Here is a 15,669-nt window from a genome sequence, read left to right as displayed (position 1 = left end):
AATAAATTATCAAGCTGTGTGTATAATGGAATTTTTCAAATTTGACATTTTTCAAGTAAACTCAATTTTATTGTTTTGATGGTGATATTGTTTATTTTCAATGCTGTCTCCCTAGACTAAACAATTAGTTGCATATGTGATTAAATGATGAACTTGTACTATGAGTTATATATTTTGTACATGAATTTATGAAGTTAGGGTAAGTAATCTCTTATACCACAACCATCTCTAGTACATGTAGGATGCCCCGCTCTCAGAAAAGCGGCAAATTTATATAATTAGTTTCAGTCAGTTAGTCAGCTCGAGTTTGAAGAATAGGGATCACCAGAAACTTGAAAAAATAAGTTGAAATACAAGGAAGATAATTTTGATGCATGTATCTAGCCAGCTGACAGCTGAACCTAGATTTTGTATTACAGCGTTGACATCTCGTTGGAGATTTCATCCTACCAGAGATTTCTGTGTATAGATGTTATAAATGGTACTTATCTCTTCACCAAATGTATAACAAGCAAATAAGTTTGTGAAACCATTTCTCTTAACAACAAATAAAAACATATACCAAAGTATGACACATAACAGGAAAATGCATGAAAATTTGCTTGGAGTGTTGTTTCATCAATACAAATAAAATCAAAATCGAATCGAATACAATTTTCAACTGTTTTGTTTCTTTCTGGTGTTTGACTTGAGAAAGCCGTTGAAAAATCACTTTACTTCCCTCTGTAATTGAATGAATACGATAAGCAGTGTAATCTGATCATAGGCAACCGCCCATGTTGAATCAATAGTTTCTTGCCATTTTGCCAAATACATGTGTAGAAAGTGAAGTAGATAAGAAGACTAACCTCTTTGGGGTACTCTTGCTCGTTGCCGGAGACCGTGATGGCATCGTCGGGGATGCCGCCGGTCATGAGACCGAGGTCGCCGACAGGTCGACACTCCATGCTGGGCGCGAAACCCGGCTGACAGCGACACGCGAACCCTCCCGGCACATTGACGCACTCAGTCGAGGCCGCATCGCACTGACTCGCCGCACACTCGTTCACGTCCTCGCAGCGAGGCGGCTGCTCGAACAGCTGACTCGCGCCGCATCGGATCACGCTCGAGCCGCCCACCAGCTTGAAGCCCTTGTGGCACTGCACGCGGGCCTCATCACCGAAGTAGTAGCTGCGATGCGAGTCCACCACAAAGCCGTTCGCGATCTCAGGCAGCATCGGGCATTGCGCACCTGAAACACAATGTTCCAGCCTGCTATTTATAAATGACTCTTCCCACAGATATATTTTTCATAGGTCTATCTATTATCTATCATCTATTATAATGGATGCACTGAAGCAGCTGTGCAACTGAGTTGCCTTGTAAGTCCCATAATATACCACATGCAAGCAATCTATAAATTATACTAGTAGTTCTGTGAACAGGAGACCAGAGTGCAGTTATAAACCACAGCCTCCTCTAATACTGTTCATCGGAGTAAATGTTGTGTAAGTGTTGAGTAAATGTAAGTGTTGGTGAGATATCGGTGTGAAAATGACTAATGGCTGTTTGGGTTAGTGTATCGACAATGCTAATCATCTGCAGTTGTAAACAACCAAAGTTAGTAGATGTCTACTAACGTTGGTAAACAGCCACTATCATCAAATCTGGCCAAGTTGAAAGCAGAGAAAGCTCGAGAGAAAATACTAAGTTAGTAAAAATTAAGTAAAATATTACTATTAATGCCTGATTAAAAGATCAGTTTATCAAATTACGGCGAAATAATAATCTTTATAGGCTTTAAACAACCCTAATTTAGGAAAAAACACAAAAACCTCTGACACAGTCTATCAGGGTTTCCAAGTCAAGTTTGTAAAGTTATCCTAGCATCAAGTATTTATTTGAGAATTGGATATGAGATTTTAAATACACCTAGAGAAATCATCAACTTAGGCTACACCAAGTAATAAGTAACGCTACTTGAATAACCATGGGAAAACTCTGGATTAGTCAAATTCTTTCCTGAATATTCATTCTGTTTCAAATCTGCATTCTATTACTTCACTTTATTAACAGGGTACTGTCAAACTTACATTGAAAAACTATTTTTAGAAAAATATTTAAATCTTGCACATGCACTTTTTCGATTCTTCATTGACTAGATGTAAGGGTACTCACGTGAACAGGTAGGCACCGAACTGGACCATGTTCCGTTGCTCATGCAAAGGATGACCGGGTGGCCTGACCGAACGTAGCCCGGCTCACACTCGAAGCGAACAATGGTGCCGTAGCTGCGACCGCCGCCGTTCAGGATTGTCGCATTCGCATGAGGGGTTTCCGGCAGTGGAGCACACTGTGATGCTGCAACAAACATTCAAAATTTATCCCAAACTACTTTAATTAATAGTTAAAAATGAAAATAATCTTATTTGGGCGGAGTTTAGGCTTTAACGTTTTCTCTACCTTTCAATGTCAGTGAACATGCCAGTTACAGTGAGAATGTTAATCTCATAAGTTCTGATAAGACAATATACTCGCTCGGCCGGGTTGAGTGCATAAATTACTCATTCAACGGAGAGGATGAGTCCAATTAGAACTCATTCATGGTTTTATTGAATTGCATTGAGAAAATATTGCCAAAAACACACAGCTAATTCTGGTTTAGAGAACAGAAGAACTTCCTTACTCCGGATTTTGAGTAATTCAAATCATACATGAATTTGAAAATTTGATATCTTATGTATTCATGATACTTACCAAGACAAGTGGGTAGCTTTTCCCATCTGCCATCTGCGAGGCAAGTCACTTTCTCGATTGGCAAGCCAGATGGGAAAGCGAATCCAGCGTAGCATTGATACAATGCTTCACCTCTGTAGGTTACATTGGAAGAGCCGATTGAGAAGCCGTTGTCGATTTGAGGAACTGGACCACAATAGACCTCTGAAAATTTTCAAGATATTTTTAGTGACAATTACTGCCATTATTCCTAATAAGTAATACTACCGAATGAATATTATCACGAATAGTTCAAGTTTCTGTATTTTAGCTGCACAGATTCCACAACGCGGCAGTAAATAAAATGTTCAGGTCAACTTTTCGTGAGTAATTTTGTATTTTTTGGCTAAGTCGATACCTACACATTTTAGATCTTTCGTTTAAACACATTCTATTATTTTAGGCCTACCCATTTTTCAATTCTTGTCTTCATTAAACATATTGGAAGTTGCAGAGTATTTAATTCATTACAATGTTTCATATGAAGGATAAAAATTGCGATGAATAAATTACGAAATGTTTGGTTGTAACATAGAGTTAATCTGTGGTTAATCTTCAACGGTTAGTTGAAGCCATCCCGTATGGGATTTTTTCATTACTTCAAAAGCTATAATTATCTTGTAATATATTTTTCGCTAAAAAATCATGTTTTAATGGAGATTTTATCCAAAGCGCATAAATGTTCCACTATTTCTCTCAAGAATGTTTGTTGAGTCAGGGTTTTAGAGAGAATGTACAGCATATTTGGGAATAATAAAATCACTTACGACTCATGCACAGAGTGAATAAATTTTACGATTCATTGTAACGATGACATTTTCCTAATATGGAACGGAGTACAATACAAATGTTTTTTACTAATTCATAGTAAAAATAATTTAAAAAATGAAGATTTTAAGAATTATCACTAGATTCTGATTATGATATGAATATGAATAAAATTATTGTGATGACTGCAAAAAGACCAATTATTACCTTGGCATTTTGGAATGTAGGAGACAGACCAGTTTCCACTAGGTAAGCAAACAGTCTTGATTTTTGGCTTTCCAATTGCGAATTCTTGTCCAACAGGGCAAGTGAATAGGACCGAAGTTCCGAATGCTGTGTCCCTGTTCGAGGCCAAAGCTCCTTCGCCAGATCTCAGAGTTGGGCAGTCTGAAAAAAAATAATATAGAACTATTAGTTGGAGTAAAAGTGTAAAGTAGCTCGGATACAACATGACTTGAAAAGTAAAAAAAGAAAAAAGAAATTGAATGCTTATGTACACGAATTATTAATTTGTAAATCTACTTTGTAAAAATATTTAGGGACTGAAAATTTTGTGACGTGAAGAACTACAAGACTTAACCTATTTTGGACTTTGTGTAACCTTATCTAAATTTGGAAGAGGAATAGCACAACGTTTCCTATTTTTTCCTCTTCCTATCATTTCGATGATGTATTTATTGTACGAATGAATAAAGAATTGTATGAATAGAGATTCCCTAGAGCAATTAGAATCCAAATAATTTTTTAAATTATTGATTTTTATACAAGTCAGACGATTTTTGCAATCAAATTCATACAAGAATAAGATGAAATGCTTACAAATGTGTAAATATCATATTCAATATAATTGAATTCAAGAGTATTTAAAACTCATTAACAAACAACAGAAAATCTCGAATATGACATCCTATGTAGAGTAGAAACTACAAAGAAGAAACTATAATCCTCCTGAATATTGAAAAGCAAAGGCTCACCGGCAGAGAATGTAGCATGCCATCCCTTGCTGCTGTGCAGAGCATTGGTGTTGAATCGAATGAGCATCTGACCACTGGATGCGGTTAGAGTGATCTTTGGGATTGTTGTTCCGGTGAAACCAATTCCAGGATGCAAACGGAGTCCACTCGTGCTTGCACCATCGAACACCTGAATAAAATATCACTCTCATTACAAAGAACGCTACCAATTAGAGCGTGAAAATGTTAGTCCAAAATAAACATGCAAACGATGAATTTTGAATTCGGATGAATTAAATTAATGAATGGTTCAGAAATATCTCACTCAATTATCACTTGAAAGTTATTCAATAAAATTAAAATGAATTATTCTTTAAATTCAATATTCATAGTAGTTACTTTCACTTTATTCATAGTTGACCGAGCGAAGTGAGGTCTATGATTCAAGTCGACGGTTTGGCATTTCTCTTAATGTTTAAATGTTAAAATGTTTAAATATTTATATGTTGCGCATTTAAGGCGAAACGCGGTAATAGATCTTCATGAAATTTGACAGGTATGTTCCATTTTAAATTGCGCGTCGACGTATATACAAGTTTTTTTGGAAATTTTGCATTTCAAGGATAATATAAAAAGAAAAAGGAGCCTCCTTCATACGCCGATATTAGAGTAAAAATCAGACTATAGAATTATTCATCATAAATCAGCTGTCTAGTGGACTATAATACTACCCGTTCAAAAACATCGAACATCTTGAAAATGTATCTTTCCATTAACGTTAGTAGACAGTTGACTATAATACTACCCGTTCAAAAACATGGAACATCTTGAAAATTTATCTATCCATCAACGTTGTAGACAGTTGCAGCCAGACCTGATAACAGCGCTCACACTCACATTCCGGGACGACACGTCACGGTACGATAGAACAGAAAGCTCTATGTTTATTTAGAATTTTTTCTAGACATTTTAAATATTGATAAATTATTCATTAATTTTTGAGAAAGCATAACAACAGGTCAATGTAACTTACTGAGCGCGAGGTCTACTGTTCACAGAACTACTAGTAAAGAACAATGAGAAAATGAATTTGAATCCAATTTCCGACTCTTTCAATGTTATCTAAATTTGGGAGAGAAATAATACAAGTTATCCTCAGTTTTCTCTCTCGATCCGTGATCTATTTGTAATAGAATGAGATGAAAACGAACTATGAAATGCTTCGGTGAAGTATGGATCCCTTGATTTTTGCAAGTATGTATAGATAGAAATAATTGTCACTCATTGACCGAGCGAAGTGAGGTCTAAGATTCAAGTCGACGGTTTTGCATTTCTCTTTATGTTTATATGTTAATAGATTTTCATGAAATTTGAGAGGTCAATGTAACTTACTGAGCGCAAGGTCTACTGTTCACAGAACTACTAGTAGTTAGCTGAAACAATTATCAGCATGAATGATGGGTTGCGAAATGGAGCTTACCTGCACTGTGTCTGAGGCATGAACGTCAAAAGTGTTGAAACGGAGCGACAGAGGTCCGTTCATTGGGTTTCTGATGCGTAGCAGGCACTCCTGATTGCTCGGATATGGAGCCAGACCGTAGGCTGGAGATGTCACTGTTCCGTTTGTTGCTACAATGGTCGCCTTACAACCTGAAACCATCATTATAACCTATTATTAGGATGCCAACAAACCGATAACCTCATTCTCTATTAACATTCAAAGTTAGAGATACTTCCCTTCATCATCACATACCAAAATGCTTAGTAGTTATCCAAATCAATTATCAGAACCAATGATGGGATGCGGCACATAAAGCATTAAATTAAAAATTAGCATATTGTAAGATTAACTAAAATATTCCAATTTCAACGGGAGATAATTAGAGAAATAATTAGAGAATGATAGAATGTAAATGGATTTTTATAATTATTACTCTGAATAAGAAAAATAAATAGGCCTAAATGAGAAATTCTATGCATTTCTATGATGACATTGAGGATACAAAAGACTGCATTATAGTGGATTGCATTGAGGATTCCTGAGAAACGAGAATCCCTTTACAAATCAATTCGTGATGCTTTTCTAAAAACAAATCAGATGAAAATGAATAAATTAGCAAATGATAAAAGATTTATATGACAGTATAATAATGTTAACAGTAGCCTATAATGTAGTTTTCGGCTCAAAGAATGAACAAATTATCGGAATTAGAGCCGATTGTCTCCATTGGAATAACGATATAAAAATTCTTCTGGAAACATAAGAAACTAGAATCCCGTTACAAATCAATAGTGAATAGTGAGTTCAAGGGAGGTGAGCTACTACCTCCGTAAACAAAGCCGTAGTGCATTCTTGTGACGTTCGCATAGGTAGGATTCCTCCACCAATAAAAATTCGTTGATTTCAGCTGATCTATATCAGCTAGTGTTTTTATTGGTGTAGGAGCCCTACCTGTGCTGACGTCACCAGAATGCAGTATGGCTTTGTTTACAGAGGTAATGAGTGAGTGAGCTCAACATATTATGTTAATATTCTCTCACCTTGAGTGTATTTAATTTTGAATCCTCGCCGAGAATCACCGAGACTAGTCTTCAGGTAGAGGTAGAGTTGATTTCCGGTTGACATGATGATGTTTGGATTGTTCTTTGTAGTGCCGGTCAGCCTGGTGATTGGTGGGCTCTTGGGTGAGTCACCGTCCCGCACCAGAATGTAGTCTCTGCCATCTTCCAAGTCCAAGTCTTGAATCTGAAATGCACAGTCGATATGATTACAAATCAGAAAATGAACCTAATTATAAATAAACCAGTAAAGAAAAAGGATGGTATTTAAAATTAACATAAGTCCCATTGATATTAATTACAGATATAGGTTTTCCTTAACATGGACGATACATTTATGATTGATTGGGGTTTTTTTTAATTATAAAAATAATAGACTTATACTTATTCCGGCATTATTTTTTATATGACTGTTTTGCATGATAACGAAAGTTTGCATTTGCTTATTGGCATGTCTGTTCTATTTTTGTTAGAAATAGACCTTCTGTGAATAGGTTTAGTAATTGACAAGTTATCAGTCGAATAAAACTGTAATACTCAAATATGATGTTTTGTGACAATGAGAATAAAAAGTGAAAAATTGAACATAAATAATAAAATCTGTATTACATCCACATACGACTATATAATGAGTCTTGCATAAACTATTTGGAATCTCATAACAATAGCCTAACCAAATACCCGCTATCAAATTTGTCCTGCATTTGATATCTTTACGAAAACATTTTTGGATTGATGCAACCCATTATAAAATAGAGTAAATAACCATTATAAAATCTTTATCATAGAGTAAAGATATTTAACTTCATAGTATCATTTGTCTCTGATATGATTTACACAATCCAATACAGAACAATCGTGGAAAAACTAATAAGGTTTTGTTGATGACAACCTATTCTTCACAATTTTCAACTGGGAAGGATTTTTATGGATATTTCGTATCAATTAAGGACTAATATTCCATAATCGATATTCCAACAAATCGTATAACTATAGTCAAATACGAAAAAATAGTATTTTATACAAAAACAAATAACTAGGATGAAATGGAAGAGATGTTGTCAGTTCTACATATTACAAAAATTATTACATGATTTACGTAAATTACATGATTGTGTAATATGTGTAACTGACTAATTTGTGGAATTATGTGGAGCTGACAACATCTCTTTCTTTCCACCTAGATATAGTATATATATAGATGAATTCCACATCTCAGTTTCTGAAGTAAAAACAAATTATCTTATGCCTGAAATGGATGAAATATTATGAAACGAACCTCTAAGCTGATGATGCGTCCCAACTGAGCAGTGATGATGTACAAACATTCGAGTCCTCCCGGGTAGTTGCGGGGATATCCGGGTGAGATCAATGCCTGAGGCTGGGCAGTCGCTCGCAGGTTGCCTCCGCACAGCTGTGGCTCAGTCTTCCACGAAGCTCTAACCAATTCAAACAATAATATTACACGATCAATGTTTTCAAATAACTGATCTATTGTAAAGATTGGTGTGAAAATACATTGATTAGAATTGATCATCGATTAATTAATATAAATAGTATATTAGAGAATAAAAGCTTACATGAAAATGAAAACAGAGACGCCTTTAAATAACATATTTTTAACGAATTTTCTTAAAAATTCCGGTTCAACGCACAATAGTCTACTATCAACTACAGTACATAGTTTTACTTTCTTTGGTGTTGAATCTCAAAGTCGATATTCATAATTTGGGCAACAGGAAAAGGGAGTTTTCGGTAGAATATTAAATTATACATTATTCTTTAATAATACGGTATTGACATTGAATACAAACGTTTTACTAGCAAACAAATTGAATTTTAATCAGCTCTTACCTGAATCCTTTCTTCTCGACCGATGCATCGGTGCTGAATTTGATGATCATGAAATTGGATGCCGAAACAAACGACTTGTTACCCAAATCCAGTTTTCCTGATAGCGTTGCCAGATTAACTGATTTGTCTTCGGTTCTACCTCCAACCAAAATTTGCACTGTATCGAATGATTTTTCAGTGTCAAATTCTTGGAACTGTAAAAAAAAGAGTACAATATTAGAGATCAATGATAGAAATACAAGAATTTGAACGTAATTTAATGAATTACGGCCTAAATTTCTGACCGGATTTGGCGGCCAGATAGCCGAGTTGACTAAGGCGTTGCACCTTTCAGTCTGCTAATTCTACCTGGTCACGGGTTTGAATCTCGCCGAATCCCATCGATTTGGCATGGACGTTTAATCATCTCACAACTCACCCTCGCACTCCTCATTACCCACGCACAAGCAAAAATCTCATGTGGGCATCATCCGCAATAAAAAAAATTGAATGGATTAATTTATACAAACATTATGAATGTTATATAAGGCTAACATTTTCGTAAACATTTTTACTGGTAGACCTATTTTAATTTATGACTTTATTCAAACCAGACCCAAATTAATATTTAATGATTTCCAATAATAATCAGCGATGCCCAATACTGTAGTGAGGTCCACTTTATAATGACAGTATTTGATCAACTTTGGTTTTGCTATCCTTGTCTATCATTCGACAAAGCCGGTGTTACTATCCTTTTCTAGATCCTCAACGATGCCAATTATGTTTTTGACAGTGTAGAAATATAATTAATTAATGCAGAGAATCGGCATCGCTATTATTCTATCTGTATCCACTGCCATTATAACGTGGACCTCACTATACCGATACAGCATACAAAAATAAATTACAGTCTTTGTATCAGAAGCGACCTGAGTTTGTATGAGCAGTAGTCCAAAATCCGTGGGCGCATGATCCACGATGCTATTGACAGCGACTCGATTATATTATTAGAAGTATTATGACTTCTTATACTTGAACTGAGAGATTAGAAAAAGTTCGAAAATATTAACTTAAACCAAAGTAGATTAATTTGCAAAATGTTTTTGAGATTAGGAAGTACATGGTGTACGTAATAATTAGAAAAGTTGTATCTGAGGGAATAAAAATTAATTCAAAGTTATATTATCGCTTATTTATTAACTATAATTTCCATTTGTGAGAATGATTTACTCCATTGATTGGGTATTTCCTTATTAAATGTTTTCCCTAAGATTTGATGATTAATTCAAACTATCGATGAGACATTAGTCATGCCAAATACCAATGATTTCAACGAATGAAAGTGATATATACCTGTAGCAAAATATTATGTCCTTGAGGTCCCTCCAGAGTCCATTTGCAGTTGGCGAGTGGTTCGTATTTTTGTGGGAAATTTGTACTTTCGACGACATCACCACTGCTGGCCATGTAGAAATGGCAGTTGCTGGGGCAGTCCAATTCATCCGACCAATCACCGCAGTCATTCTCTCTGTCACATCTGAACACGTTGTTGATGCAGTGACCATTTGAGCAGTGGTACGAACCTGTTATAAAAAGGACAGATTATGAATATTCATTAAAACGTAAGAAAATCAATCTTATCTGGGCCCTATTGCATGATGAAATATAAACTAATAATACCAGTAGTAAGCTGGTTATTATTGCAGATAAGTATTGTACTATAAGCTTGTATTTCAACATGCAATAGGCCCATGTTCTATAATTTATCGAAAAGGGCTTGAGCAGTAATGATTTTCCTGATTTTCAGAAAATGTTTATTCAAAGTAGGAGAAAAAACGTTTAGAAATAACTGTCGAGCTAACGAAAAACCAGCTATTCAAAGAAAACAGAATCAATAGATGTTTTTCTAAATATTAATACATCTTATAATATTTGTAATTTTGTCATGAGTATATGAGTGGTGCTAAACCTAAAGCAATTGAAGTTCATTCTACATCATCACGAAACGTAACATCGACATACAACCCAGCCGCTGGATCTGGTTAATGCAATGTTAAACTATACGCAAAAAGTTTGAAAATTAACAAGAGTAAATTAAAAAACAGAGTATAATAGAGTATAAAAAAACAAGAACCTATATCAAATAAACTACTATATCTCCCAGTTTCCTTCCTTCCAAAAATAGGTGGTGTTCAGAGAAAATTTGACAATTCACCCCGAAACTTATGGAATATATCTTCAATATCGACAAAGTGCCAAGTCTATCCTGAAGTGGAATATTTAAAACACAACACAAGACATCCACATGCATGATCTGGAATGCATTGTAATAATTGCGGTATGCTTCTGTGAAATTGATTAAAGAAATTTAGTTCACATCCAGAGTAGAACCATAGAACAAGCATAGGAATTCTTATGATTGTCTATGCTTTCTCTAATGATTGAAAATACCTGTTGGACACGCATTGGCTCTGCAGAGGAAAGGTAGCAGTGATTCGCAAGTCTTCAACTCCCACGACTGATGTTTGTCCGACACAGTCACATCCACGCACTCCCCAGCCGCTGGATCTGGTTGATCCAATGACCAGAAACCTAAAAACAATGTAAATAATGCATTTAAAAAATATCTTTTTGTCAATGCCTTAAGCAGGTTTGATTTATTAGGTCAAATTTCAAATTAAATACTACTATGTTGCATATTATGCTTTTTGCAAAATGAACCTGCATCAAATAAATAATGTTTCAAGTTGAGTTTATTCCATCAATCATACTGAAATTTCGAATAAATAGCAAAGCCAATAAGATGAATCTTATGTATAGACCCAGGTAGTGAAGGAGAAGAGTGAAGAATTCCAACTTAATTTAGTTTGTTTTCAATCTTGTCAACATTAATAGGCATAACCTGATAAAAACTACCTATTCCTAAAATCAGAATTATAGTCTATTGAGTCTAAGTAGAAGAGTAAAGTCTTCAAATTAATAGAACAAAATTAAAAATCAAAGTTTTTAGTTACGGAACCAAGTTACCATACATATAAAGTTAATATAAGTTTATTGCAGAATAATAATAGCAAATTGTTTGATAGTGATTTTTTAGCTGTCAAGCCTGGTAGGCCTACACATTACCTACAGTACATTTTGAAATTCTAAAAATAAGTGATAGATGATAAAGTCCAGTAAAACTTCACTTTAATCAAATAAGAAAAGACTACATGAACATAATCAAACACCCGAAATACACACGAATAATACAAAAATATTGGATTTGAAGTCTATGTTTACCTGTTGACACTGGAGCAGTAACTTACAACTTTTAGGTTATGTTATGCCGTTAAGGCTTAGACCAGTTATAGAATAGACACGGCCCATTGTATATTCATACTGAAAGTCGATGAAGCCAAAATCTACTGCCATATCACCATATCGTGACGTCAGCAGACAGCATCGATAGAAAACTTTTCTGTAGAGTTTGTAAATTTGATAGATCTCATCTTTCTATGTATAATAATCATTAATCTACTTCCATCTGAAATAGACACAATGTAAGCAAAGTCTACAGAAAAGTTATCTATCCGATGCTGACGTCACGATATGGTGATATGGCAGTAGATGATGGCTTCAGAGGCTAGACTTCCCAGCGTGTCTATTCTATAACTGGTCTAAGCGTTAAGGTAACACGTGACACGTGACTCCGGCGCTTTTCTCTAATCGAGTTTGTACTCGCTCCATTCTCACCGAGCTCGTACCTCTCATCTTCCTACTTGTTTTAGTTTTTTAGGCTTAGGACTTAGGAGATAATTAAAGTGGGCACTATATAAAGTGATATCAAAAGAAACTGAGACCCTCCCGTTTGTAAAAATGCATGAACCTTTGCTCCGACTAATGTTGATCATTCGGCAAGCGACTCGGCAACACTATCGGTGAGAGTGTAGCGGAGGCATCACACCTGATACGTGATGTTTCCCTACACTACCCACGTGATATCAGAGGATCAGAGCCAGTCTCGTGACACATTCGGTAAGTGTGAAAACGTTCAATGATGTACTGATCATATCCCTAATTTACATGATAGCCTAACCCACGCCAAGCTCAATGACCCACTCGCAGATCAACACCAAGATCTGCAAAAGGACTCATGTACGCTCGCGAAACAAAAAAGTTCAACGTGTTTTGGAAACCTCCTCCTGGGATTTGTTTTGGAGACCAACAACCTCCCCCTCCAACCCAAGAATTTAAATAAAGCAGTCTGGCAGTCTGCGTCTTGATTCCCGATGCACTCTGATCTCCGATATTATACTGTACTCTACTAAAATTTTAATAACAAGAATTGGAAAAAATCTAGATTAAGTACCCAAATAATCTACTAGTATATATTGAGGTCCACGTTATAATGACAGTATTTGATCAATTTTGGTTTTGCTATCCTTGTCTATCATTCGACAAAGCCGGTGGTCTCATCCTTTTCTAGGTCCACAACGATGACAATTATGTTTTTGACACTGTAGAAATATAATTAATTAATGCAGAGAATCGGCATCACTATTCTTCTATCTTTATCCACTGCCATTATAATGTGGACCACACTATAGATGATCTGTTTACCACATCTACAGAACTTTTAAACATTACGGTATTGTTGCAAATTAAACAGTAAATTTGAATGAGGTAAATAGAAAACTTACCTCCGTACTGTGATACAAGGATGCCAGCAGCTGATTCGAGCGTGTTGGTCCTGAGATCGTCGAGCGAGGCCAATCCCAACCAATACCTCCTGTCATTTCTGTCGGCGGGCCCCAAACTGCGGGAGGCCAAGGCACCTGTGAAATTGTTTTCTGCGTACGATTCAACTAAAACTAAGTCGCTTCCGTATCTGAAAATAGAAAATTCTGGTTTTATTCCTCGATTAATTTGACAAATCCGTACTGTACCTCTATGAGTTCAAGTTCCATACCCGTTATACAAATTATTTAATCAGAAGCAGAGACAAATTATACTATTAAATAAAATATCTTTACTCAATGTCAAGAATCACTTATAAATTATACCCATCCTTAATTACTGGACTTTATTACCTGCATGTACGGATGTACGAGACAGAATTTATTCTTTTAAAAGTATATAATTTGATAGCCTACCGGTATCCGATAAGGTAGTTCAAAGTGTGGGAGAATTTCATTTTGTAGGAGGATCAAAATTCGTACAAGAAAAACATTTTCAAATGCTCAAACACTTATATGAAACGACCCTTAAATTACTTGAAATGAATTTCGAACTGGAACTCATCGAACAAGGGTACACAGTTTCTATAATATAGGTCAAACTGTTTCATTAACCAACTATTTGGAACTTACTACTCAATGAAGTTGTGGGAATCAATTCCCATAGTTGAAGTGTGCCTTTATTACTGGATTATCTCAATGGGACTATCTGGAGAGCCTGAGAAACCTCAGTTCACACGAATAATTTAATTGTGTAATAGCTTGTTTCATTCTGACACACTCAACTACTTCTTGCTGTTAGTTCATTTGTTTTGTAGGTTGTAGGTGTTCTAATCGTAAGGCGAATGAGTCTTGCCTTATACGAGCTGGAATAATTGTACTCATGTGAATCAATCTGCCAGACTTCTGTAACTCACTGAGTTCGATGATATTCATATCTACTTAGATTGAGTAAGTAGAAGAGATTCCTACTGGTGAATCTCAGCAGAGTCACCAAAGTATGACTTGGTAATATTCAGCTAATTTTATGCTGTTTTAAGTCAAAAACTCGTATATTCAATAAATAAGTTTTGATGTTTTATGCTATTTACTACAACATATTTCTTCTATTTTTGTCCATAAGCTCATACAACAATACCAATGACAGGAGGTGTATTAAACACTCTCAATTTTAGGATACTATAGCAATAATAAAATAATTATGATATACCGTACTAAAAACATGTACTTTAACAGAAAATGCAGTAAAACTCCATATCAAGTGTCTGGTACTAGCCCTCTCAGCCCATTTTGAGTCTCTGGCTATCTGAAAATCTCTGGTGATGTCTGGAGGCATATCCTGTTCTCCCCCAGCTCATATACTCCATTGTAGATTCTAGTCACGTGTCCTATACCGTGGAGAAGTACGTATTCTTCCGCTTGTACGGTCCTTCTCATTTTTAGACCCTCCAGTAAGCTAAATACTGCGTGCTGAACGTAGAAGTGAATAACTCTACTCCTCTTTTATCTTATCATTAAATACATAAGTATTTTAAGTCCATTCATAGGCGTCTTCTCAATTTAATAACAAGTTCAGAAAACCAATTCTAAATCAACACAATTTTAGATGAAAAATCTCATGAATTCTAATAGTAGACTAGCCTACAACAACAAATCCTCATAAATCTTAATTTCAAGGTTCAGAATAATTGAAAATAGTATAGTAACGTACCTATTACAAAGTTGAGCTGCACTCTCCCAAGAATGCCTTATACTAAAGAATTTATAACAATGTAGTCCTCTAAGCTCCCAACCTGCAACAGATGAAAAAATATATCAATTGATGATTGAAATCGAAAGAATATATTAAAAACTTATGAATTTAGAAGATACATTGAAAACATTCATTCAAAATAATATGGAACTGGGAGTGGCCTAAAATATTATTAAAATTCAGCCGTCGAACCTGACTGTCATCAAGTCACATACGAGAAACATTTTGTTTTTACTATCTATCAAGACATGAATAAGAAATTGATGGAACAATCAAATTATTTTCTCATTTGGCATGGATATAACATTAATGAAGAAGAAAGTTCAGA

General features: G+C 35.3%; 1 protein-coding gene across 2 annotated transcripts in view; it reads right to left on the bottom strand.

Annotated features, from left to right (window-relative positions):
- LOC111047038 (sushi, von Willebrand factor type A, EGF and pentraxin domain-containing protein 1) overlaps positions 1-11,452 on the bottom strand; it is a 71,198-nt gene extending 59,746 nt beyond the window's left edge. For both annotated transcript variants that reach the window (XM_039422364.1, XM_039422356.1), the window contains exons 1-11: positions 11,322-11,452; positions 10,224-10,453; positions 8,889-9,082; positions 8,314-8,473; positions 7,017-7,221; positions 5,956-6,125; positions 4,497-4,665; positions 3,730-3,909; positions 2,737-2,919; positions 2,158-2,340; positions 849-1,231 (exon numbers count right to left, since the gene is read on the bottom strand). In XM_039422364.1, the coding sequence (XP_039278298.1) occupies positions 849-1,231; positions 2,158-2,340; positions 2,737-2,919; positions 3,730-3,909; positions 4,497-4,665; positions 5,956-6,125; positions 7,017-7,221; positions 8,314-8,473; positions 8,889-9,082; positions 10,224-10,337 (1,941 nt within the window). In that variant the 5' untranslated portion in view covers positions 10,338-10,453; positions 11,322-11,452. The remainder of the gene's footprint in view (positions 1-848; positions 1,232-2,157; positions 2,341-2,736; positions 2,920-3,729; positions 3,910-4,496; positions 4,666-5,955; positions 6,126-7,016; positions 7,222-8,313; positions 8,474-8,888; positions 9,083-10,223; positions 10,454-11,321) is intronic.
- Between the last annotated feature and the right edge of the window lie 4,217 nt (positions 11,453-15,669).

Source organism: Nilaparvata lugens, chromosome 1, assembly GCF_014356525.2.
Source record: "Nilaparvata lugens isolate BPH chromosome 1, ASM1435652v1, whole genome shotgun sequence".
NCBI classification, from domain to species: domain Eukaryota; kingdom Metazoa; phylum Arthropoda; class Insecta; order Hemiptera; family Delphacidae; genus Nilaparvata; species Nilaparvata lugens.
The sequence above is the reverse complement of the archived record's forward strand: the minus strand, read 5'-3'. Positions and strand labels throughout refer to the sequence as shown.